The 27,084-nt window shown below is 45.2% G+C and overlaps 1 protein-coding gene and 1 pseudogene across 1 annotated transcript; one reads left to right on the top strand and one right to left on the bottom strand.

Annotated features, from left to right (window-relative positions):
• Window positions 1-8,127: 8,127 nt before the first annotated feature.
• LOC107279084 (pre-mRNA splicing factor SR-like 1) lies at window positions 8,128-8,442 on the top strand (annotated as a pseudogene).
• Window positions 8,443-21,961: 13,519 nt separating this feature from the next.
• Window positions 21,962-22,876, bottom strand: LOC4348482 (uncharacterized). The gene is made up of 2 exons (XM_015758440.3): window positions 22,615-22,876; window positions 21,962-22,528 (listed from the first exon to the last, which is right to left on the bottom strand). Exons 1-2 carry the CDS (start codon window positions 22,765-22,767, stop codon window positions 22,355-22,357), a joined length of 327 nt encoding a protein of 108 aa, XP_015613926.1. The 5' UTR covers window positions 22,768-22,876; the 3' UTR covers window positions 21,962-22,354.
• Window positions 22,877-27,084: the final 4,208 nt, after the last annotated feature.

Genomic DNA, 27,084 nt, shown 5'->3' with positions numbered 1-27,084 from the left:
ACGATCTGTTCATTCGTCTGCTGACAGGCACAGGGAGCGCCGTGCCGAACAGCCTAGCTCTCCACGTCGTAGGTAGCCCGTCGATCTTCACGAGACACTCAATCGGCGCCACGCAGAAAGAGGCTACCTTCCACGCCGTTCAATAGACCGCTACGACGATGATGAAGCTAGAGTTGCAGCTTTCACAAGCGACCTGCGTCGAGTAGATTGGCCGGCCGGCTTCAAGCCGACTAGGATAGAGAAGTATGACGGCAAAACAAAACCTGAGTCTTGGCTCACCGTATATGGTCTCGCAATTTGCGCAGTAGGAGGAGATAGCACGGCTATGGCAAATTACTTGCCGGTAGCTCTAGCAGATTCTGCTCAATCCTAGCTTCACATGTTACCCCATGGTACAATTAGATCTTCGGCAGAGCTTCACAAGCACTTCATCACCAATTTCCAAGGCACCTTCGACCGTCCCGGCACCCAATTCGACCTCTACAATGTGATCCAGAAGCCCGGTGAATCCCTTTGGGATTATATCCGATGTTTTTCTGAACAACGCAATAAGATCTCTGACATTACCGACAACATCATCATAGCAGCTTTCACTATGGGCGTTCGTCATGAACTCTTAGTCGGCAAATTCAGACGCAAGCATCCCAGGACGGTCAAGCAGATGTTTCAAAAAGCCAATGAGTATGCCAAAGCCGATGATGCCGTCATCGTGTCCAAGCAGTCGGGTAGCAATTGGAAGCCCAAGAAAGATGCGCCAGCAGCAGAGGGGAGTGGAAGTACAACCATAAGGATCGCAAGCGTAAGCCCGAGGACCTTGTGGCCACTACAGCACCTTCTTCTCGACAGCGACCGTGCATCAATACTTTCGACAAGATCATGAATGCTCAGTGCTCGCATCACCCGAATTCAAACCATGCGGTCAAAGATTGCATCATCTACCAGCAGTTCACAGAGCAATACGCCAAGAAAGCATGGAAGCCGGCTGACGGGGAGCAAAGCACTTCAAAAAAGAAGGATAATGAAGATGACGGACCGACTGGCTTTCTAGACTCTCGCAAGGAACTCAACCATATTTTCGGAGGACCCCAAGCCTACGAATCAAAGCGGAAGCAAAAGCTAACTGACCAGGAGATCAACGCCGTCCAGCCCGACACGCCTCAATACCTTCAGTGGTCAGAGACAACAATCAAGTTTGACCGCTCGGATCATCTTGACCGAGTGGTCCACCCGTGGCGGTATCCCCTAGTACTAGACCCAGTGATTCGCAACGTCAAGCTCCGACAATCCCTCATTGATGGTGGTAGTGCACTCAATATTCTTTTTGCCAAAACTGGACGATATGCAGATCCCTCGCACGGAGCTGAAGCCGAGTAGTGCACCCTTTCATGGAGTCATCCCAGGGTTGTCTTCTACTCCACTCGGTCAGATCACTCTGCCCGTCACCTTCGGCACTCAGGAGAACTTTTGCACATAGAATATTTGCTTCAAAGTTGCTAATTTTGAGACGGCGTACCACGCCATACTCGGACGCCCGACGTTAGCCAAATTCATGGCAGTCCCACACTATACCTACGTGATGATGAAGATGCCAGGACCTCGAGGAGTCATATCTTTGCGGAGCGACATCAAGCAAGCTGTCACCTGCGACAAGGAAAGCTGTGAGATGGCCCAGACGCGTGAGATTACACTCGCTCGGGATGAGATCCGACTGGCTGCATCAACCGCAACCGAAGGAGAAGTGCCTGCGCCCAAGATATCAAAGACCGGAGAAATCAACACCAAGACCAAGAAAATCACTCTCGATCCATCTGATCCTTCCAAAACTGCTGTAATAGGCGCTGAGTTAGATTGTAAATAGGAAAGCGCGCTCATCACCTTTCTTCAAGCTAATAAAGATATTTTTGAGTGGAAACCATCTGATATGCCTGGTATTCCTATAGAGTTGATTGAGCACTCCTTAAATGTTAAAGAAGACGCTAAACCCATCAAACAATGACTCCGCCGTTTTGCACAAGACAAGAAAGATGCAATCAAGGAGGAATATTTTCCCTATAGATTAATCATATAAAGGCTAAAAGCAATTGATGTGATATAACTTAATTAGAGAAAAAAAGGAGAAAGATAATTTGGATCATAGATTAATCATTTAAGCACTACCTAAATAAGGATGAACTATATAAGATGGATGGAAGGACAAAAAGATAGGATACGAGAGGGAGGGTGCGTGAGGAGGAGAGGAGACCCATGAGGGAGGGCAGTTGGAGTGGATTTTGGGGAGATGGGGTTTCGGTTTTTTCAGTTACTAGCAAAATGCCCGTTTATTGCAACGGGTTGTAAATGAGAGAATTGTTGCGACAACGGTGAATGGATAAAAAATTAAATTAACTACTATACATTACTAACACAATATTATTAGTGAATAAGATACAATTTAGTAAAAGGTACGGAAATTTCCGATCATGATGGCTATCATTTCTGTTCATATCAAACGTTTTATTCCAATCATGAAATGGAATATAAACAGCACAGCAGTTTTCTGGCGATTTTAGTGGTATAATAATCAATTCCCAAAACTATTTTTTCAGATCTCCTAAACTGAATATAGAAAGTGAGAAAACTAATATTTTCAAGAGATAGTCTAAAATTGATTTCCCACGATGTAAAGTGGGCCCTCCCTTTATATTAACTAAAATAACCATCTCAAACATGTAATTCTAATTAATTAATAAAATAAACATGAGTACCAACGCGAGGCTAGCTCCAAACGGTCACAAATACACAAGACTGAAGTTAAGTTCAACCCACCCAATCATCTTCCATGTGGGTGCCCATGCCACTGGATATCGTCTGTATTGTCAGCTACGCACCCACTCGTATCTCAATACCTCATCCGTGATAAAGAAACTCCATGCCCCTTGAAAATGATACGGAAAAAAACAAAAAGGAAACATAGCCACCCCCAAAAAAAAAAAAAACTTCTGGCATCATCGAGCCAACCATGCCCGCACGCCGCTCCTCTTCTCTCAGAAGTCGGAGATCCACGCTTCCTGACAATACAAAAGGCATGTACGATCGCATCAGCAAGGTAAGGTTATTGAACTACTCTAGTTAATTCGTTCAGTTACTGAGGCCGTGTTTAGTTGCAAATTTTTTTTTTAAACTTCCAACTTTTCCATCACATCAAAACTTTTTTACACACACAAACTTTCAATTTTTCTTCTAAATTTTCCGTCACATCGTTCCAATTTCAGCCAAACTTTCAATTTTAGCGTGAACCGGACACACCATGGGGTTGTTCGTCTTGGCGTCTGAGTCGCGGGCCGGTGTGAAACAGCTTGTAGGCGGCTTGGCACCGGCCACCGCAAGGCCGCAGGGGCGTGCTTCCCTGACGGCGAGTATAGGTGTTGTTACATCCATTCCTGCATGCCGCACGCGGGCTGCTGCGGCGCCGAATGTGCCCGATGCAGCGAACCCGGCCGTCACGCCACGAAGGATCTTTTCTATTTTTATTTTCAACTAGCAAATATGCCCGTGCGTTGCAACGGGTGAAAAAACGTAATGATAATATACGTTTTTCATGCATAACCATGTCGATAACAATCAGAAAATTAGAACTACGAAACTTTATTTTCTAGCGCGTTTTCTTTTGTGCTTTTTTCTGACATTTTTCCCTCACGTGTTTTTTTAAACCGTTTTTATTTTCTCGCGCATTTTTTCCTTTTTTAATATACTGTAGAAACTTCTCTTTTTTATAGTTAGATTAGATTAGATTAGAGATAAAGAAGATATATAAATGGACTAAAAAACGACGAATATAAATTTGACTTTTTTCCTCCGCGCTTTTTTCCGTCCTTTTAATTTTTTTTCTCGTGCATTTCTTTTACGAAGGGTTTTTTTCACCACTTTCACATAGTGTCAAACCTTTCTAGATATAATAGGATTCGATTTTTTTTACCGCATCACGTATAATTCCTTTTTCTTTAGAAACAGACAATTTTTTCGCCCTTTTTTATCGCGTCAACGGAGTCGGAATCGTTTTGATTTTTTCCCCTTTTTTTGGATCGGACAGATTTTTTTTTGCCCGGTTTATTTCGCCCGATCGATTTTTTTTACCGCGTGACATATAATTCCTTTTACTTTGGATTTTTTTCGCCCTTTTTTTACCGCGTCGACGGTCGTTTTGATTTTTTTTCTCCCTTTACTTTGGAATTTTTTCGCCCTGTTTTCACCACGTCGACGGAGTCGGATTCGTTTTGATTTTTCCCCTTTTTGGCTTTTTTTGGATAGGACAGATTTGTTTTTTTTTCGCCCCGTTTTTTTATCGGACTTTTATCTTTTTTTTCGCCTGGTTTTTTTATTTTTTTTTACCGCGTCACATATAATTCCTTTTTCTTTATCGGAAAGTTTTTTTTCGCCTTTTTTTACCGCGTCGATGGAGTCAGATTCTTTTCAGCTTTTTCCTTTTCTTTTATAAACTTGGTTTTTTCTACCCGGTTTTTTTTCATCCGGTTTTTTTGACGGACGATGGAAGCACCTCTTATTTTTTAAGTAGTAGTATACAGATCGGATCTCTTCCAGGGAAATCAGATTTTTTTTCTCCAGGGAATCGGACTCTTTTTTTTTCGCTTTTTTTATTCATTAAACGGTTTTTCTCTCGGACTTTTTTTTCCCTTTTTAAGGGATCGGGTGTTTTTTTGCCAGGGACGGGTGTTTTTTTCGCCCGGTTTTTTTTTCACTTTTTTTTGGATCGGACTTTTTTTTCGTCCGGTTTTTTTATCGGACAAACTTGGTTTTTTCTGCCCGGTTTTTTTTCACCCGGTTTTTTTGACGGACGATGGAAGCACCTCTTATTTTTTAAGTAGTAGTAGATAGATTATTATCGGTTGGCAATCTCAGCCGTCGGATGTCGATCGGACGACTTCCCTGTTGTCTTCCTCCTCGCGATCGACTCTTTCTTCTCTCCATCTTCGTTAATTCTACTGCCAGGCTAAGCCCCCCCATCTCCCGCCCGTGAGCTGCTCCTCCACAGCCCCGCGTCGGGCGGTGTCCCCAGCACAGCATCGACACCCACCTCCTCCACCGGACTGAGCTCTCCTTTCAGCCCATCGGCTATCAAATCCTTGTCGGCAGCTGCAACCCTCTCTCGCTACCAAGGCGGTCAAAATTAACCTTGCTGCCGGCAGCCTCTCCCACAACCCACTGCTGAAATATATGAAACATGTTATTGCTCCATACGATAATCTGTATCATACTACAACTGTAACAATTTGCACCCGTATTCCGTCCCTGTAAATAAACCTAATCTAATCCATGTACGTAACTCCAAGCCCAAGTAAAGTCCGATGAGGCCCATCGTCACGCGCAGGTGGCGACACGGAACGATGTACGAAAATCAGGCAAAAACATCTTGAATTTTTATAATATGTAAAGATAAAGAAAATAGATCTAGTGGTGTAAAATACTGAATCTACTGTACTAAGTGAAATCAAGGGGTGATGTTTCGCTTTTTTCTCAGAATTTTTTTTACAGAACATAGTAAGATGTAGTAGCGGCATCAAATTTTCAAAAGATTAAGACATTATATAATAGAATATAGATTTATCTGGCACAACTGAGTACAATGACCATGATCATAAGAGAAAAATCTATTTGACACCTTCCTGAAACCAAATGTCATGCCGCCGCCTCATGCAGCTCATGAATGCAATTCGATGCGGACTACTAACTGTCGTCATAACCAAAAGTCATGCTGCCGCCTCATGCAGCTTCTGAATGCAATTCGAATGCGGACCAATAGCTGTCATCATCAAAGTGTAAGCATGCTGCCCCTTACGCGGCCGCTGCCGACGCTATCTCATCGATAAGAACGATGATGCCATCAAGCCAAGCAGGTACAAAGCCGAAGATGTCCGAACCACCGCTGTCATCGACGCCCATGTTAATCGCACTGAACTCATTGTCTGGTTCGCTGTCATCGACGCCCATGTTAATCGCACTGAACTCATTGTCAGCCAGAACGGCGACACTATCAGGCCCAACAAGGACAAGCAGAAGCCCCATGCCGCCTATCCCTAGAGTAGCCAGAACGTGCTCGACAATGACTACCTTTCCATGATGTAAACACTACGATTGAATTTGGTGGACTCCATTATCTCATGTAATTAACAGCCGGAAAACATACGACCTATAATTGATAAATGTATACATTGGTAGCATAGTTTGTTTTTTTATGCTTCACATCCCTGCCTGATTGTGGTATATATAAGATTCTGCAACCATTTGTGACACGCACTATGAATTTTCTCAATAAAAAAACATGCATTATGAATGAGAATTTCGTATCATTAGAATGAGTTGCTTTTGCTAATTTTACAGTCACAATTGATGAGTATCTTCCGTCCTTAGAAATTATTTTTGGTCATTCAAATTTGGTCCATCCCCATTCTATAGATGAGCAAATGCATGAGTCCAACAGTTTCAAAATATGTGTATCTAAGCGAAAGGGCATGTAGCCTAGGGGTTACAAGTGCCTCAATAGCACCTGAGGTCCTGGGTTCGACTCCCTATGGGAGCGAATTTTCCAGGATTTAACGGCGTTGTGCTTTCAGTGGTAGGCGACGTGCCCGTCGACAGCGAGACGCCTGTGGTGACTTTGTCATTCTCGAGGATTTGCCGGCCCAGTCTACAAAAATACTCATAGGGGTAGGGTTTGCGTGCGTGCGTTCATAGGGGTGAGTGCGCGTGCGCTGTGAGTGTCTGTATTGTACTGTGTAATTCTCAAAAAAAAATGTGTATGTAAGACACTCTTTTGTCCACAACAGATCAAACGCGTCCTTAGCTTGTGCATGAGTACAACATATGGGAAGGGGTAGCAAACACATGACTCTCCGCCAAAAATGGAAGTTAACACATGACTGTTGCATTGATCTGGAATTACACACGTAGCAAAGGATGCAAGAATGTTTACAGAAGACATGAACTTGATCGAAAACAAAAACATCTAACAAGAGTAGAGCAGCATTGCAACAGACCATTGGGTTTGATTTGCTTCTGAAAACAAAACAAGTGTTTGCAGCAACATCTGTTCAATATGTTTGTGTTGCGTTAAAACAACAGTGCAACACACGATGGATTCTCAAACAACTTGTTTTATATGGATTTCATTCTTTATTCTATTTGAGATTAGCACTTCAATTTCCTTATGATTTAAGATTATTACATTATTTTCATTGTTTTCACAGGGAATCTCCTTATAGCTTGGACTCGAGCTTTGTTGGTTGGTTGTACATGCCCTTAGAAGTTACCCTATAATGTATAATGCAAAGATCTTGAAGCACCTATACAAATCGTGTAGCTTAATTGCCTGTTAATTGATATGAATAATCATTGGGTTTAAATAAAGTAGTTATTGGTCTAAATTCAAATTTGGTGCTTTTAATAGTTGTAGTAGTCTATCTACCTCTATCCTATAGTTCAACGAATGGTTTTACTCATTCATCATCCATCATGTGACACATCAAACGATCCAAAATTATCCAATGACTTACATCCGACGGCAGCAGAGGCGCACCTCTCCTCCGCCCCAGTCTCCTCCCCATCCCCTCACACGACGCGAATCTCTGCCAAACCTCCTGCAAGGCTTGCAACCCCGTCGCCTCGCTCTCACGGTCGCGCTGCATCGTCCGATTCGACGCCGCCAAGATCGCTGTCGCTTGAAGTCCGCGGCCCCCATCGGACCAGACCACCTCAAACGCTAGCTCCTCTTTCTCAAGCACCGTTGTCACCAGTCACCAGGCCCGATGGAAGTGGCAGCCCCGTCCGTGTCCCTCCGTGCGCCCGGCCGCCGCTTCGCATCCTGGCGAGAAAAAAAAGTGGTAAGCTTCCTATTCCACGGTGAAAGTTTGGATGTTGATTCTAAAAAGGAAGAACACTTTTCTCTCCCTTGTTCCTAAGAAATCCTGTTCCGATTAGACAATTTTATCTTTTCTAAGAACCGTGAGATACTGATTCTTGGAGATGTAAGATGTTCAATAGTAAATTAGTCCATAGATTATACTCTAGATTAAAATTAGGTTTAGGAGACTCCTCCACGGATTGATGGATTGATTGTTAATTTCCGAGAGGGTGATGGAGATACAGTCATCTGGGAGGCCCATTGAAGTCCCGAAGTGCTCCTGGAGAAGGTCCTGTCAGTGAACATCCTCTCCTCGGACTACTTCAAGGAGCTGTACAGGCTTAAGACGTACCACGAGGTCATCAACGTGATCTACAACCAGGTTGACCACGTCGAGCAATGGATGACCGGGCAACTGCTGTGGCCCCTCCAGCGACTTCTGCCTCCTCTACAAGTTCTTCACCATGAAGCTCACGGTTAAGCAGATGCACGGCTTGCTGAAGCACCCTGACTCGCTTTACATCAGAGCTGGATGTCTATTGTTTTAAGTACGTGATGTTTTTAAGTACGTGTTTGACCATTCGTCTTATTCAAAAAATTTAAGTAATTATTTATTCTTTTCATATCATTTGATTCATTGCTAAATATACTTTCATGTACACATATAGTTTTACATATTTCACAAATTTTTTTTAATAAGACGAACGGTCAAACATGTGCTAAAAAGTCAACTGTGTCAAACATTTTGAAACGGAGGGAGTACTTTTCTGGTTCCTGCGATGTTATTTTCACTTTTCTGGTTCCCGCGATGTTAATTTCTGGTTATGTTTGTTAGGATGGTTTGTTCCACGCGCAATGCAATGTAGAGGATTTACTGAATATTGTAGGTTTTGCTAAAATGCTGCACTATGTGTCTGTTGAGTGTTGATAGTGTGATTGAAAATGAACCTTGGTGCTACTATTAGGTAAAATTTCTACCAGTAAATGAAGGATATATAGAAACCTGTGTTAATGTGCCTTGATATAAATCTGCACCTGAACCAGTAAATGAAGCATCATGAATTTTTACCGTGCCAAACAATTGAATTTTCGCTCTCAGACCGTAATTAACATTTATATTTCAGGCTGGATTTGTTTACCTGCGAAATATATGTGACGGAAACCAAAGACGTTATGGAGTTGGTAGGGACCCTACATTAATTAAAGATGATGAGGTATTATCTTTTATGGTAGCTTTCTTTGTCGCATCTTTTTTTATGATAAGTTCAAGCTGTAAAAGGCCAAATCTATAGTTTTCCCTCATATATCCTATTTTTTTTGTTTTAGAATGCAGGTTCTTCCCCTCTCTCTCTGGTTTTCAGGTTTAGAGTGGTAATTCGGTCAAATGGGATAGTTTAGGGGGTAATTCGTACCTTTTTCTATAATAAATCATACACTCATTGGTATTGCGAATGGTTATACTACAGTGATGGTGGCACCATCTTGGCGGGCCTAGAATTTTCATTTGTGTATTCGAAATAGGAAGGGGTAAAGAAAAATTTTATTCATACATTTAAAAGCCTAATAATTAGCTTGTATAGTATCACACGCTTATAATTATATAATATATAACGTATATAACAAAAAATTGAGCATAAGTTCACACAAATAGAATTGATTGTCACTTGAAATAGTCTAAGATATAGAAATACTAATCAGTAAACATATCAAAGTGCTAACATATGAAATACATAAATGATAGAAAATGATAAAGTTACTGTTAGAGTTTGTGTCAAATATGTGTACGTTGTAGGTTACAGTTTAGGACTTGGAGTTGTAATAGGTATTAGGACTAGAGTAAGAGTCGGACTCTGTCCTAGGTTCTCTCATAAATAGAGGGGCGTGCCTGTTATAACCGCATGGCGACATAGCATAGCGAGAGGGAGCGGCTGCCGGCGGCAACCGACCGTGAGTCGTTGTAACTCTGATATGCTGTATATGCTGGATCGGGGAGGAGCGCCCGTAATCAGTGCCCCGGAGATGTAGGCCTCGGCTGAACTCTGTTATCAAATATCATGCCTCGGTGTCGTCATCATGTTTGGATCTCCTATGGCATTTTCTTCCGCGTTTGGTTTCCGATGTGATTTTGGGGCATGTTTTATAATAGTTAGAAGAAGTATTACAATTTAGATATCAACTTTTAGATGCTTGATGTTTTAAAAATGAGTAATGATGTCCTTATCCTTAACTTGCAATACGGATTTCTTTTCAATGAATGTAACTAAATGATCAATCAAGCACTGAAAAATACTGCATAAAAACCTCACCTTGGAGGTTCCTGGTTCCCCCAACTTCCCAAGGCCCTAGTCCACCTAGTCCCTAACCTGTGCCACTACCGGCGCCGCCGCTGGTCCCTATGCCAGTGTCGCCACTGCCCCGGCGGCCCGCCCCCACGTCGTCGCACCGCTGCCCCGCATGGCTACGCCAAGCTGTGACCATGCCCCACGGCCACACGCCAACCCGTTGTGCGCCCACAGCCAGAAGCCCGCTGCTGCCGCATGCCGTGCCGTGGCCATGCCACCTCACTCCCTCGCCGCTCGCCGGCCGCCGCCCGCGCAGCTTTGCTAGGGTTAGCCGGTTAGGGGAGGGGAGAGAAAGGGGTGAGTGGCCAGTGAGAGAGAGATGAGAGGAGTGGGTAATTTGGGCCTAGTAACTTGGGCCAATGGGCCAATGGAGGAGGGAGGATGAAATACATAAATATGTGTACGTTGTAGGTTACAGTTTAGGACTTGGAGTTGTAATAGGTATTAGGACTAGAGTAAGAGTCGAACTCTGTCCTAGGTTCTCTCATAAATAGAGGGGCATGCCTGTTGTAACCGCATGGCGACATAGCATAGCGAGAGCGAGCGGCTGCCGGCGGCGACCGGCCGTGAGTCGTTGTAACTCTGATATGCTGGATCGGGGAGGAGCGCCCGTAATCAGTGCCCCGGAGATGTAGGCCTCGGCTGAACTCCGTTATCAAATATCGTGCCTCGGTGTCGTCATCATGTTTGGATCTTCTATGGCGTTTTCTTCCGCGTTTGGTTTCCGATGTGATTTTGGGGCCTGTTTTATAACAAGTGGTATCAGAGCGTGCGGCAGATCCATGGTAGAGGTACGAGGGAGGTGCTCCACGCCGCGACGACTACACGGGGTGTCCAGAGACGGACATGGACGCAAGGTGGAGCACGGCGGCGATCAACGGAATTTGATCGGTGGAATCAAACACTTCTGGCGGCGGCCGGAACCGTCGATGGCTGCTTCAACAGGGAGATGACCAGACGTGGTGCTCAGGTTGATGGCGGCGGAAGCGATTGGCGAATCAATCGGTGGGTTGGACACTTCGGGCGGGTGGCTCGAACTTTCCAGTGAGCTACTCTCGACAGGGAGACGTGCGGCCGCACGCTCGGGTTGATTGAAGCTGGAGGCGATCGGCGTTCTCGATCGGTGGAATCGAACACTCTGGGCCGGGTGTCCCGGGCCTTTCGATGAGTTGCGTTCGACAGGGAGATGGCTAGACGTAGCACTCGGGTCGTTCAGCGGCTGGGAAGACGGCATGTGATTTGTCGGCTTCGGCTCGCGGCTAGATTGACAGGTGGTCAATCGGAGGTCAGAGCGGGTTGCGGGCTCGAGGTGGAGCCGCAACGGTGGATCCTATAGGCTGTTTTGGATGTGTCTTCAACAAGGTGTGCAACAGAATTGCTTCGAGGGCGGCGTACGTGCGGATCGGGCTGAGGACGACCAGATCGGCAAATTGGGCCGACTGTATCGTGGAAACGTCAGTTCAACCGAGAGGCTTTGCACAATCGTATGCATTGGTTACAAACTGATGGCATGCGTCATTAGCGGAGTTGGCCGGAAGTGCAGAAGGGAAGGTGCAGAAGCCGTGAGATACGTGAAGGCTTGGAAGTCCATGTCGCGATGGTGTGCATGCACCGCACGTTGAGACCAGGCTAGCGGCATTGATAGAAGCAACGCCAGGAGGAAGCAGGCTCGGGAGGAGTCATGGTTGCACAGGACTCCAATCAGGACGGAGCCACAGTGTTCGGTCACGGCGGCGTTTGTGGCAAGTAGTCCAGGAGAGGAGGCCTAGTTGGACTGGACACACACGAAAGGGAAAAGGAAGTGGGTTTCGGTTTGGACTTAAAATCGGACATCAAATTCCCAGGACTCAGCAACAGGAATTAATCCACGGGATTGCAGATTTTGCAATCGAACAAATCACCAAGCAAAAGTCGGATTGGGACCTCTTGGCGGCGGTGATTTGGGACGACGAGCGTCGAGTGGCAGGAGCACGGCTTGGTGTTGTCGTCGGGGCAAGTACCGGCGAAGGGGCGGCAGCGACGCTCCTGTGTCGGGGAGGCCGTTACCGTGGTCGTCAGCATCCTCACCGGCGGGAAGCCTACGGTGGCAGCATCGGCAGCGTTGTCATTGGCGGTGTCCTAAGCTTGATGTTTTTCGTTTTGTCTGACTCCTTTTACTTCTTTTTAATATATCCGGCAGAGCTCCTGCCGTTAATCTTTCAAAAAAAAACTCCTCTGCGCGGCAGCATCTTCTGGACGGGCGGCGGCGTCGGGAACCGAAGCAGCGTCTTCGGTGGCGGCGCGGAGGAGACGGTGAGGCAGGAAGTAGCGGCCGGCGCGGCAGGGGCGCGACAAGCGCTGGGCGGCGGCGCACTCAGGCTGAGGGGAGCGAGCAGAAGGGCGAGGGGATCGGTTGTTTCGATCTGGTCCCTGGACGCGACTGGTCAGTTGCTGCGACTGTTGTTGACCGAGTCTAGTTGGCTGTGGGCCCATGTGGACTTTTTGGATGCACAGTCAAATGTTTTTGCTTGGCTGGTTTGCACGTGGAGACCGAACGGTAAAATTGATTATGCATAGGAACTTGGTCAAGTTGTGTGGTCATGCTATTGTATGGAAAAATTTAGCATGTGGCAAGGCAAGGTGGCGTGTTCAGTCAAGACGTGACTCAAACGAAGGCAGCGAGTGGACCAAAACTAGAAGGTCCCGAGCAACCGCGGATGAAAATCGTTGAGGGCATCAACAGGCTGTTTGCAGTACATGATATATCCAGAATCTGCGGAGTTTGCATGATGGGGATATATGGAATCTGCGTCACTGAAGAGGAAGAGCGAGCGCTATGGTAGTAATTTCTTCGGATGATTCAAGGCAACAGTGAATTTTCTCAGATTATCAGGAATTCAGTCTACGGATACGGAGAAGCGTGGATGTTGGATTTATTAGCTCGGTTCATAAGACGGAAGAAAGGGTTCTCTTCATGTCTGGTGAGTTTGGTTTGTCTATTTGGTGATGACATCGGTTATCTGGCCATGGATTAGATCAAGTCAAACTTAAGACGGTAGATAGAGGTGAACATGGTCTTCGGAGAGTCTATGATGTGACAGCTAGGAAGAATTCAATTCGCTTGGCAAGACGATTATGGTGATAGGAGAGAAGGTGGAGCACTGTTGCAGGTGGAGTCAGGAGGAAGAAATTACAGGGATAGCGGAGTCTCTTGTTTACGGTGAGTCTGGTGAAGGCTTGTCGGGGCAACTTGGCGTGAGCGGCGAAAAGGAACCAACTCAAGTCCTGGTACATGGAGGTTTGAGCAAGTAACAGATTCAGGTTGGCGTGGCATATTTGCCAAGGTGGAGTTTGTTAGAGTTTGTGTCAAATATGTGTACGTAGTAGGTTACAGTTTAGGACTTGGAGTTGTAATAGGTATTAGGACTAGAGTAAGAGTCGGACTCTGTCCTAGGTTCTCTCATAAATAGAGGGGCGTGCCTGTTATAACCGCATGGCGACATAGCATAGCGAGAGGGAGCGGCTGCCGGCGGCGACCGACCGTGAGTCGTTGTAACTCTGATATGCTGTATATGCTGGATCGGGGAGGAGCACCCGTAATCAGTGCCCCGGAGATGTAGGCCTCGGCTGAACTCTGTTATCAAATATCATGCCTCGGTGTCGTCATCATGTTTGGATCTCCTATGGCATTTTCTTCCGCGTTTGGTTTCCGATGTGATTTTGGGGCATGTTTTATAACAGTTAGAAGAAGTATTACAATTTAGATATCAACTTTTCGATGCTTGATGTTTTAAAAATGAGTAATGATGTCCTTATCCTTAACTTGCAATACGGATTTCTTTTCAATGAATGTAACTAAATGATCAATCAAGCACTGAAAAATACTGCATAAAAACCTCACCTTGGAGGTTCCTGGTTCCCCCAACTTCCCAAGGCCCTAGTCCACCTAGTCCCTAACCTGTGCCACTACCAGCGCCGCCGCTGGTCCCTATGCCAGTGTCGCCACTGCCCCGGCGGCCCGCCCCCACGTCGTCGCACCGCTGCCCCGCATGGCTACGCCAAGCCGTGACCATGCCCCACGGCCACACGCCAACCCGTTGTGCGCCCACAGCCAGAAGCCCGCTGCTGCCGCATGCCGCGCCGTGGCCATGCCACCTCACTCCCTCGCCGCTCGCCGGCCGCCGCCCGCGCAGCTTTGCTAGGGTTAGCTGGTTAGGGGAGGGGAGAGAAAGGGGTGAGTGGCCAGTGAGAGAGAGATGAGAGGAGTGGGTAATTTGGGCCTAGTAACTTGGGCCAATGGGCCAATGGAGGAGGGAGGATGAAGCATGCCCAAAAAAAGGTAGTTTGATTGCTTATTGGACTGTTTGTGGCTTTTTTGTTGTTCTGAATACATATGCCAAATACTTAGTATATATGCTTATTTTTTAAAAAAAAATCTTAGGTATACATCTTTATACCCTTGAATTATGGTTGGCCTGCCCATGAATGAGCCCTACACCATTTGACAACTGGAGGAGACCGCCATTGCCATGAAATACTTTAGGAGTTATATGGCGGCAACTGGAGGACAATGCAAGTTCGATAATGCTTCATGTCAGACGCAAGAACAATCGGACGCCCATCGACATGAAATCTGATTAGGCCCAATCCTACTCACCAACAGAGTCATGAGAGAGAGGATGGGAATGTGGGCTCGCTCGATTACTTGTTGATAGCATGCATATTATGATTCTTCCAAATGATTTTCCTTCAAAACCATCAATCCAATTTATGATCTGATTATACCGTTATATTCATTGTAATCAAATCTTTACAATAAGATCTCACATTATTAGTCTGATAAAAAAACTTTATCATTGTTTCATCGCCATTATAGTCCAGGCTCACCAGCCGCTCTTCGCCCATCTCGCATCGGCGTCCTGCCCTTCCCTCTTAAGCAATGGCTATGAATATCGCTCCTCCTCCGTCGTCCTCCTCTTCCGCCCCTCCAATCGCCGCTATCTTGCGAACGCCGCTAGTCCGAGACACACGGACGAGCACCTTGGGTGTGCTCGACGCCGTGCGGCCCGAACGCCGTGTGCCCATCGCCTTGGCCGCCGCGCCCGGCCGCCGCCAAGCCGCGTCGCACCTCGGCCGCACCGCCGCGCTACGCCGCCTTCACCTGACCGCCGCCCGCCGGCCCTCCCCTCTCTCTCCCTCAGGCGCACTTGGAGAAAGAAAGCAGAGGAGGAAGTATCGAGAGAGAGAGAGAGAGAGAGAAAGAAGAGAGAATGAGAGGAGGAAGAACCGAGGAGAAGAAAAGAATAGGAAGAGAGAAGAGACACCGACAAGTGGGCCCCACGTTTTGTTAACCTAATCCGCATAGTAATCCCCTTTGTAAACCCTTCTAATCGCACTGAGAGGTGGGCCCGACCAGGTTAAACCTCTATCTAATCCCCTTTTAACCCTTGAACCACTTACATGTGGGACCCGCTCTTCCCAGTCGACCGTGCGCCCAGTCCACCACCCTGGAGCCACTGATCGGTTGGCCCCACCACCCAGTCCACCAAAGGGGCTGGACCCGTGGACCTCCTCCACCACGGTCCTCTCACCTCACATGCACCCTGTTCGTGTGAACCATCCCACTGATCATCGGGCCCCACACGCAACTTTCGTGGACCATGAGCCCTCCCTACCACCTCCCCATGTCGCGCGCTCCGTAGACTCAGTCTACCGTGCCCCAAGAGCCTGAAGCCACTGACAGGTGGGCCCACAAAGAATACTCCTTCGGAGAAAGCCTACAAAAACCAAATAAAACAAAATGATTTCGACTGGGGTGACATGAATAGAATATGGGTGGTTCTAGAAACGGCAAGTCACCGACCCCGGTCAATTAAGGACCGAGTCAAGAAGCTATGCAGGAAACGAAACGAGTACGACCGCATTTCTCGAATGGGTATAGACCCGGCGGACTAAGAAATCCTTGTGGGGCGGCACCCCAGTCATGATGATTCTGAAGTGGTGACAATTGTGACGGAAGTGTGATGGATCGATTGGATCGATCGTTTGAGATGGATCAATTGGATCGATCGTTTGAATGCCGCGGCAAAAACCTAAAATACACCTAAGTATATGATCAGATATGGTATAGCCCTAGAATCTCGGGAGCGCCAGGACCCCTCACTGCCGGCTCGAGGGGGTGTGCTATGTCGGGAGTGCAATGGGGATTCATAGTCCTTGGAGCAGGTGCCGCAATGCGAGGGTGACTGAAAAACCGGGCCGTGACAAGTCTCATGTGTTGGGATTAGGCTCATGTGTTGGGCAAGTCATGGAGTGCGGGATTAAAAGCGTACATCCACTGCAGTGTGAGTAAAACTAATATATTCGAATAGACATGCTCGCGGTTAATGAGCACCGGGACTTGTACTATTCTTGACTAGCCTCATAGATTTTTAATTTTGCTTAGATTAGGGAAAGAGGTGTGACCTTGCCCGATGAATGGGAAGGTCGTAGCGATGGAGAATGTGGGAAAACTGGTTGTGAGGGTAAACCGGACCAAGCGAGGCTTGGGGAAGGTGGATGAACCCTTGCGAATTAACAACAACTTCAACAATAACGTTGTTTTTTTCAGTTAAAACTGCTAAGTCATAGGTTTGTGAAATGATTTGTGAAATCTAGCTTTATGCAAACGAACCAAGCCATCCTTGAATTCCTGTGAGCACTATATGCATTCTGTAGCGGTGGCTTGCTGAGTACGGTTGGTACTCACCCTTGCTTAATTAAATCTTTTAGAAGGAGAAGTCGGAGCGATCTGTACGTGTGCCATGCTGATGAAGAGATGTCGAAGACGGTGGAGTAGGGACCTAGGTTCACCAGTCGCTGCCTGTTGAATAAGATGGACCGTCGCTGCTTTGCTTCCGCTACCATATCTACTTCTTAGGATTTTTGGTCTTTGTAGATGACCATGCTTGGTCTATTCGGGTGCCACTCGGGCAACCCTTATATTATTGATGTATTGTAAAGCCTGTATAACGATGTCAACTTGTGATATACAATGTTGTCATGTGTATACCATCTACTGATCCAGGGAATGGTATTGTAATCACATGAGGTTTCCAGTGTACAAAACCAGGGGTCGACAAAAAAACCTCCTCTAATGCAGCTAAGATTAACTAAATGCAGCTAAGAAAGACCTACAGCTAAGATTAACTAATAAAGACCTCCTCTAATACAAATTCTTCTGATGACACCATCTCTTCAACCACAGTAATCTTGCTTCATTAGTGCTAATGTTCTCAAACATCACTTTCTTGTGTTTGAGAGCAAATAGCTATGTTGCACAGAAGTATTCCACACTATCTTCTGCTACACCACACTCAACTGCCAACTTTTGACAATGCGTCAATGATTCAATCATGTCTTCTTTCTTCTAGTCCTTTAACTTCTTGTTGTTAACAAGTTCAGTAATGAGGGTAGTTGACTTATCATTCTCAGAGGAGAAAGAATTGAGCAGGCCCTTCATGAGCTTCACCACTGGGCTCTTGCTTTTTTTTTCCAGGACTTGAAGCTGTGGAAACATCACAGCTGCTGCTCCCTCTCTTCCTGCTGTTGGTGCTCATGGGACTGTTCTCAAAACCATCCCATGTTGTTGTTTCCCCTCTTCTTGTTTCCCCTGCTTCCTCTTCCCCTTCCTCTTCGTCTTCATCAAAACCAGGGAAATATGCTGTGGATCCATCAACTGCAACACCTTGGAACAGCTCTATAAGAAAATCTAAGTACTCAGGGTTGCCATTGCGAAATTTCCTGGCGTCTCCCTTCTCCTGTATTGACACTGAATCAACATCACAGAAATCTCCAAAAGCGTGTAAACTACGGCAATTTTTGACACAACTACGTACCTTGATTCTTTTTCCACCAAGCATCTAGTGAAATTATTTATCTATTCTTTATCTGTTTGGTTGAATGCTTTAGTTTAGCCCTTTGTAAATATTTCTCCTTCAAATTCTGGTACCCTCTAGTTGTCCATGCTCCATTTGGACAATGTCCATCCCTCAATTCCTCACATGCTATTTCACACAACGTGTAAGTTTTTTCTTCTGTCTAGCATGCCTTGTCAAGAGTATTCTAGTAAAGAAAACATGATTTAACCCTAAATTAACCACATGAACAACTAATGGCATTTCAATCATTGTAAATAAGAATGTTGAAGAGCAGTTTCAATAAGATGAGCTCACGGCAATGAAGTGCAAATAAGAAAATTGAAGAGCAATCTTGAGCCATCGGGGTTTACCGTGGGCTGACCATCGGGACCGATGTCCTCTTCGTCTTCATCATTGGCGTCGTCCTCAGCCACTGATGTCCCTTGAAACAATGACGCACCAAGTCGCCCACCTCCTCCAAAGACTCCAAATTCGAAGAAGGGGGGCCCGTCATGCGACATGGAGGGCGCACGAGCTCGGACACCTCCATTGCCGGACACTGAGCCAGGGGAACAAATCCACGCATCCCCCTGCCGGATCCCGCGCCAATAGTCAACGACCTAGCGCGGCCTCGTCCTCCTCCTCTCCCTCCACAACTTCTGCCGCGTCCCCCCCAGAAAGGAGGGCGCGACATTGCGACGGTGGATCTGCTGCCTGGCCGGATCGGAGGTAACCCAAGGCTACCCGGTTGAAGGATCTGCTGGTAGGAGGCGAAATCAGGGAAGGCGTCGGCCTGAGAGTTCAGATCCAGGCCCCTGGATCCCCTCCCCCCCCCCCCCCCAAAATGGATGCCGACGCTAGATCCAGCATGGCCTAACGACCCCTGCGAGAAATCGTACTCGGAGCCGTTCATGTGGGCCGCCGGAGCATCATTGTATGATTGGGAGAAGAAATCGTGAGGATCTTCCTCTACCATTGCTGCTAAGCAACTCGCGGTGGCTTGCATGACACCGGCGAGGCAAGTGCAGGGTAGAGGATTTGCTTGCGCGAAGCAACTGCGGGGGCTTGCACAGGGAGGCGGCGGTGACGACGCGGGGTCGAGAGGAGCAAGAGAGAGACGAGGCGAGGAAGAGAAGAGGCAAGGAAATGGATAGGGTTGGCACGCGCGAGGGCAGTGGGTGGAAAGGAGCTACTTTAGTCCCAATAAGCTCCTCCCTTAGGGACCAATGGACTAATGCACTTTAAGTCTTTTTAGTCCCTCCTGTTTGGGACTCTAGGGACTAAAGTGAAGCGACTAAAGTTTTAGTCCCTCCAACCAAATAGGCCCTAAGCTGAGCATTTGCTCATGGATCCATACTTTAAAGGCTTATAAAATTAAGTTTAATTAAGATATGTTCTGGCCAGTACATGTGTAAATTAGCCTTATTAAGATCCTGGATGAGGGGGACTTAATTTTTCAATCAACACCCACTAAGTTAAGCTTGAGTTTATTTGGGTACTATAGTGAACAATAAGTCTTATTGTCTCAGTAACGCATAATGTTGTTGTGACAGATTGCCTTGGGAAGCTATTATATTTAGTAAACTCGTTAGTTAGTCTCAAAATCAAGAGGAGAATGTTAGTTGATTTTATCGACTAATGCCGGTTAGTTAGGATAAGAGTAAAATCCCACCGGTTTTCTTATCAACCAAATAAGACATAAAATATGTTTTGTGTGATCGGTACAAAATAGATTCGAATTTTAATTGGAGACAAACCCCCAAGCCTTACCAGTGTCGCTATATATCATAAAGAGGAGAAGAGGCAGCGGTCATGTCGAGCCCTCTCTCTAACCCTAAACACTAAATCAATTACCCAATCGATTTTTAACACTGAAAGGGGTTCGTGAGGTTTCTCTGTTCGTTTTGTTTCCATGAACAGGAGAGCCGAACAGAATAGAAGAAGAAAAGACTTCAATGGCTTCACATCAAGGTCAGTGAATCAAATTCAATTTCTGCATTAAGCAGAGGTGATCATGTTTAGGCTAAGACTCAAATTAATTAAGTGGATTAAACTCCAACAGAAAGAACAGCACAGACATTTTGCCGCAAACTTAGCAGCAGAAGATTGGGGAAGATGTACATGAAAGAGAAGTCTGTGGAACGATATATTGTCAGACTTGATCGTTGGTCTACGTTGAGTATCGTAGTTCACAGGTATTTATAGGGTACCTGACCTCGCATAGATCATGGGAAGTGCATTGGTTTATGGAAAATGAGGCACGTTTTATCGGCAGAAATCCATAAGTATGCCAACCCCAGATATACATGGAATGTATTCGTACAAAAGATCGTATTGAAGGTAAAAAGAGTCCCTGCTGTGATCGTTCTGGGATTAATAGCAAAGCTACAACCTGATGTTGTGCTTAATTAAGTCTGAATCGCTATTAATTCTTCCTAGGGAAATCAGAAGGAATTTTTTTTCTGTCAACAAGTTATTCTTAAGATGCTGCACGTGCACTCAAATTTAACCATTAATCACAAGTAAATCTAGAATTTGCCTTTGACAAAATGACAAGTGATCGATTATAGGACTCTTTACATGGATGCACTCAGCAAATACAGTAATGCAATCCATTACTCCAGCAGTTAACTTCTCTAGTTACTGGTATTACTTTAGACGAAAACAATATTGGCTACTACCGGGGAAGACCAGCAGACGGCATGCTACTGAATTGGGCATAACATATCTTCACAAAAGTTAATATTCAAGCATCAAACAGATATTATACAGACATCAAACAGTTTTAGTCAATACACAAATGTTCAACCGATCAAGCATTCAAACATTTTTCAGCACTGCCAAATCGTCAGCAATTCATCTCTAGCATTGCAAAAGGCAGTACGATCTTTCCATCGTGAGAGGCATAAGAGAAACTAGTTATCACACAACACAACCCTGCTTACCCTACCGGTCACTGGACTGGCTGGACAAACAAGAAGCAATGCATGATATTGGTTCACACTGCTACCCACAATCTACTCGAAAGCAATATGTAAAATTTTAAAAAAAAAATCACAAAAACGTGGCAATATGTTCTAGAGAAATTCACAAAAATCAAAGTTCAGACAACGAGACAAATGAAAGCAAGGTAGGCTGAATCTAGCATTCAAGCCACACCAATCAGAAATACTACATCCGATAATCAACATGCGTCTCATCTCTTCCATTGTGAATTGTTTTCATCTGTCAACGAGAAGCAATGCAATCAAAAACTATACTTTCTATAGGTCCCTGAACACATATGGGCATTTCATTGAACACTTAACAAATGCTAAAAGACGACCAAAATCTGAGGCCATGTAATTTGCAAATCTGCACAGCAACACGTTACCGAAACAGAGGAAGAAAATCACGGAACACCAGAACAAGATAAGCAACTCTGAACCCTTCAGATTCTGTCGATCTCAAGCCAGTGCCGTGCTCGGAACCAAATGAGTTCAGTTTATTATGATTTGCCATGGACAAGCGAGCAATTCCACAATTCGTATGTAGCCACAGTCAGTAAAAGTAATCTATTAGCAGCTAACTTCTCTAGTTACCGGTGATAGCCTGCAGACTGCATACCAGTGACAACTTGAGAAAAGATATCTTCAATTGATCAAGCATTCAGTCATTTTTCAGTACTACCAAATCATCAACAATTCAATTCTAGCATTAACACATTTTTCAGCACTGCATTTTAGCTTTGTAAGAGGCATATGAGAACCTTTTTAAGACACAACACCCATGTCTTACAAAAATGTACACTACTGGACTGGACAAACAAGAAGCTATGATTGGTATTGGTTCCCGTTGCAATATCCATGTCTAATCGAGAGCAATAAGTAAAGCTTTCACAGTTTAGAATATGTTCTAGAGAAATTCACAAAAATCAAAGGTCAGACAAATGAAAGCATCATCTTCTCGGTTCTGCATTATTTTACTCTGTCAACGAGAAGCAATGAAATCGAAGCTACACTTTCTATGGGCATTCCATCGAACACCTAGCAAACGCTAAAACGGGACGACCAAAATCCGATGCCATATGTACGATATCACTACACAATCGTGCCGTGAGCTAGACCTGCTCATCCGCACAACAACGCGTCGCCCCGCAACAGAGGAAGAAACTCACGGAGCACAAGAACGGTGAAGCTGGCTCCGAACCCTTCCGATTCCGTCGATCTCAAGCCGGCGCCGCGCTCCGAACCCCCTCCCTACTACGCCGCCACCGCCGCTGCCGCGAGGAACCCGAGGAGGAGCAGGAGGACGGGGACCAGGGAGAGGACGAGGAGAACCTCCGCCCCGGAGTTCGCCGCGTGCATCGTGGCCTCGCGCCGCGCCGCAGCGAGCTCCGCGCGGAGGAGGCCGGCGTCCCGGAGCACGCTACCACCCTGCGACGCGAGGAGGGCTAAAATCACGCGGACGAACAAGCGAACGTAGGTGAGGAGGATGAGCAGCGGAAGGAGGAGGGGTTTACCGCGGCAGTGGAGCTCGATCTCCGTGGTGTCGTCGCCCGCCGCGGCGGCGCCGCGCGGGGATGGCGGAGCGAGGAGAGGAGCAGCGACGCCCTGGAGCAGCGCAGCGCGAGGAGGAGGCGGGCGTCGTGGCCTGCCGGCTTCTGCTTCTCCATGGCTCGGGCCGCGCGGGGGCTTCTCGAAGCTTCCGGGAGGCTAGGCGAGGCGAGGAGGCGGCTCTGCTTCTCGAAGCTTCCGGAAGGCGAGGCGAGACTACGCTGTGGTGCGGCAAACAATGAACATGGGGCTATTTGAAATTTCAAAACGGCGTGTGCAGTGGACAGAAGAGTCACTGGCAGTGGGGCCCACAAATGGGGTGGTGACTGGTGAGTGGAAAAAACCGGACGAAAATACCGGACCGGGCCACCGGTTGAACCGAAAAAACCGGACTGGGCCCGTGAAAGCGTGTGATTTTCATGTCCTGTTATTTTATCTCCCTGATCCTGATATTAAATTTGTAAATTTTGTTGAGGTGGTTATGGTTGGAGTCGCGTTATTGCGTTGGGCGTCGAATACGCTTTCAAAAACCTTAGTAACGATTTATAAATAAACTAGTCTTATGCCCGTGCGTTGCAACGGGTCTTAAATAACGTGAAAACACAATAAGTTATGTAAATGTATTTGTGAATACAATAATATTTACTCCAAAAACCTTCAAATGATGTCAATCAACTATAACACTATGAATTGGGCAATCTAAATTGCAAAGCATATACAATGGATTTAAAGATTAATAATAGACTGATTTTGGGAGCGAATTTAGAGAGTATGCAATTAGAAAATAATCAGATTGTATGGGAAACACAAAAATCGTTGGCATATATGTACTCCTAAGATGATAGCCAAACAAATACTCACAGTTTGTAGTACACAAAATTGAGATGTTTATCATTAAGCAAGTACATAAGAGCATGTCAAAACTGTAAACGTCACAGGTAGATGAGACTGCACAAACTTTCCGGACCATTTCTCTGCAATAGCAGGGGAAATTATTTCAGTATGATATGATGCGTTCATTTATAGGCAAGAATAACACAAAATAGCATGTGAAGAAAACAGGGAATAACACAAAATAACGTGTGAAGAAAACAGGGCTTGCGTATGTATATGACAGGCTGACAGCTGGAGCAAAGTAACCGATGGAACCTCTAATTCTGATGGAGCTGGATGTATTTACTGCACTTCTGCTAGTATGTTCAGATAGAAATAATCTTTGATACGCCAAAATCCCCATGTGTGTACTCATGTTTTCTGCATTCTGCTTGAAATCGCAGTGGATGATTGGTGATTGACAGTAGTGGTGAAGATGTGTCCGCGCCATCAACAACAATGTGCAATCTCTGAGCTAGGCCGAGGGTAATTGCTTGGATCAGGTTTTGGCAATTTTCTGGTGAAACCAACTATCCGAACTACCAATGGGGCATAAACTCAAAGACCAACGCTTTGAACTCTTGACCTTGGGAGTCAATGCTAGAGCAACAAGTGAATATATCAGCAGTGGCACACTCTTTGTAATGCATCACATTCTGTCAAAAAAACCATCAGAAGAGATCTTTTGAATAGAACGGCAGGAGCTCTGCCTTGATTATATTGAGAAGAGCACCATGCAGATGTGAGATGTCTGCAGAAGATATGGAAAAGTCTCACCATATTTTATGTAATTCTGTGTCCATATGTTGCAAAATATACACAAAATAGATATATATAGCAGGGGCTGCGTCATTAGTTTTTATGTAGATACCATGATCATGTAACTAAGACAGGCATCACAATTCACAAAATGGGTTGTAGCAGTGACTGCACTCATATGTACTATTTTTAAATTTCCTTGGCACTCTGGTCAAATATGTGATGTAAAAGATGATATCGTGGGCTGAGACAGACTGCTAATTAAGATGCTACTGAATTACTGAGCAAATATGTAATACAGTCAACCGGTCAAGCATACCTTCTAATGCAAAGCAAATCAACAAGATATGTAATACAGTTAACTGACTGCCCAAGTGTAATTAAGCATACCTTCAAGTGCGAAACTAACCTACAGTTTTGTAGCACTGCTATGCCAAGAAAAGAGGGCCTATCCTCATCCCTACAATCTTCATACCTTTTATCTATCAATCATCCTTGCTTTCTGTCTCCTCTTCTGTATCACTGTTTGAATCTTTATCATCTGTTTCGATCTTTGAATTCTCACTTTCTTCATCCCGAAGGCTATCTTCAGTTCCATTGGAATGGTCATTTGAGGATGAGTCGGTAAATGGGAAATCTACATCTTTGTGGCCACCAAGAAAAACATGACTACTGGGGTGCCTAAGAAACTTAGCTCGAACACTGCATCCGAAACAGTGGCCTGAAATCACACCAATCAATGTGTTACATTTTCAGTCTGTATAGCAAATTGCACATTGTTAAATACTCCCTCCATCCCAAATTATAAGGCGTGCGAGTTTTTTTATATGGTCTCCAATGTAGAACTTTGATAATTAATTTCTCCCATAATAATTGAGTACTTTCAAATACAAATTTAATGATGTCATATGCCTGAAACTAAACACATATTGGAGATTTAATTACTAGCTAGTTAAAAGTTGTAAATGTTGACTTTTTTAAAATAAGGATGTATTACAGTTTAGGACGGATGAAGTATAGTTTAGGAGATGCTAAAGGATCTAACTATAAACTTGTGAATAAAGATCTATGTCTGGGTACTAAAACTCCAATTCTCAAAACAATATGCACGAAACAGAAGCAAGATAAGCAAAAGATATACCATTGTCGTGGACATGCAAAGGGCAGCAAACATACACATCTTCGTCTCCTTTGCAGTCCAGGTGAACTTCTGCAAAGAACATCTTGAGTGTTGAAGATTCTAAATCAACCGGTTGCACCAAGAAATTGAAGTGCAGAAATCCTTGACCATGCTCCACGATAAGGTTCCGCTCAAGTACACTAACAACCCGTAGTTCTGGAGTCTGATACATAGGACACAACATGTCAGAAGTCGTTTTAAATCAAAGCATAAGTTAACAATTCATGCACATTTATATACCTTTTCACTGCTTCGACTGATGTATGCCTTCAATGCAATACGAAGACTATTGTAGTCCCGCTCATCACTGATTCTACGAAGCTCTTCACGAGGAGGCACTCTAGACCGGGATTTAACCATCTGGCAATCAAGGTTAGCAGCAAAAATTGTACACAGATCATCCACACCAAAAATGGACGGTGTAGGGGTGGGATCCATCCAACTCTTGTCTAATCCTTGAACTTGTACATCACGTTGGTGCCAATCTGCTCGATAGTCACCGCTGTCACATGAAAGTTCGGTAGAATAAAAAAATGTTATATATGTTTCTCTTTCAACTATAAATAATTGCAGCCCAAAAACCTCTCTATTGCTGCTAAAGTCCAGACCTAAAGCCTCAATATTCTGTCTAATACCAGCTACATATATGCCTAACAAAAAAGATCATAAGCACCTAAATAAGCAAACAATAATATATATCACCTGTACTGTGTGGAAAGTACGAAGCTTGGAGTAGTCGAAACATCACGTGGAGGTGAACCTGGGGGCGAGGGAAGCGGCGAATCAGAAGATGGGTCAAAAAGAGCCGTGAGAGATGAACTTGATGCAGATGATGCAATGCTTCTGGACATCTCTACTTAAAAGAACCTGCAACAAGAAATAAATTACTTTAGGATAGCATCTTAATTGGAAATTATATGTTTATATGTACAAGCAACAGCACTTAAGATCATTAGCCCCTTCAAACAAAGAATTTCTATCACCACAAGGAATTACCCCCCCTCCGTTTCATATTATAAGTCGTTTGATTTTTTTTCTAGTCAAGTTTGGTCAAATTTATAGACAAATTTAGCAACATCTAAAATACTAAACTAGTTTCATAAAATCTAACATTGAATATATTTTTTTCTGAAACAACCCACAAAGATGGTGCGATGTTTCTATTGATATAGCAGAAAAAAAAATACAAGTCTATAGTCCTGGCAGACTATAGTCGGAAAAAGAAAAAGACAGTCACACCACGTGTCTACGTCTGATCCTGCTGCTGAAAAACAAAAACATGCACTCAACACCCGGAATGGTTCTTCTAAATGACGCCTCCAAGGAGGAAATGACGCCAAGAGCACCGCCGCCGCCCTTCCTAGAGAACAAGAACGTGGTTTTCACTTGAAGAAACCATTGGGAGAATAGAGAAAAATGCAACAACGCCCCAGGAGGAAAGAGGCGCCCGCAAGCGTCACCGTTGCCAGCCCGAACACTAGGCTTTCACCCGTAGTTTCATACTCTCCCACGTCATTGAGTGCATGTCAGATTCAGCAATAACCACCAGCTAATCCCCTTCAACGCGTAGGTACCGCGCTGACGCCTCGCCGCTGGCCAGCCATCAAAGCAGGATCTCGACCTC

This window comes from Oryza sativa, chromosome 10 (assembly GCF_034140825.1).
Source record: "Oryza sativa Japonica Group chromosome 10, ASM3414082v1".
Lineage (NCBI taxonomy): Eukaryota > Viridiplantae > Streptophyta > Magnoliopsida > Poales > Poaceae > Oryza > Oryza sativa.
This window is presented reverse-complemented; position numbering and strand designations above follow the sequence as displayed.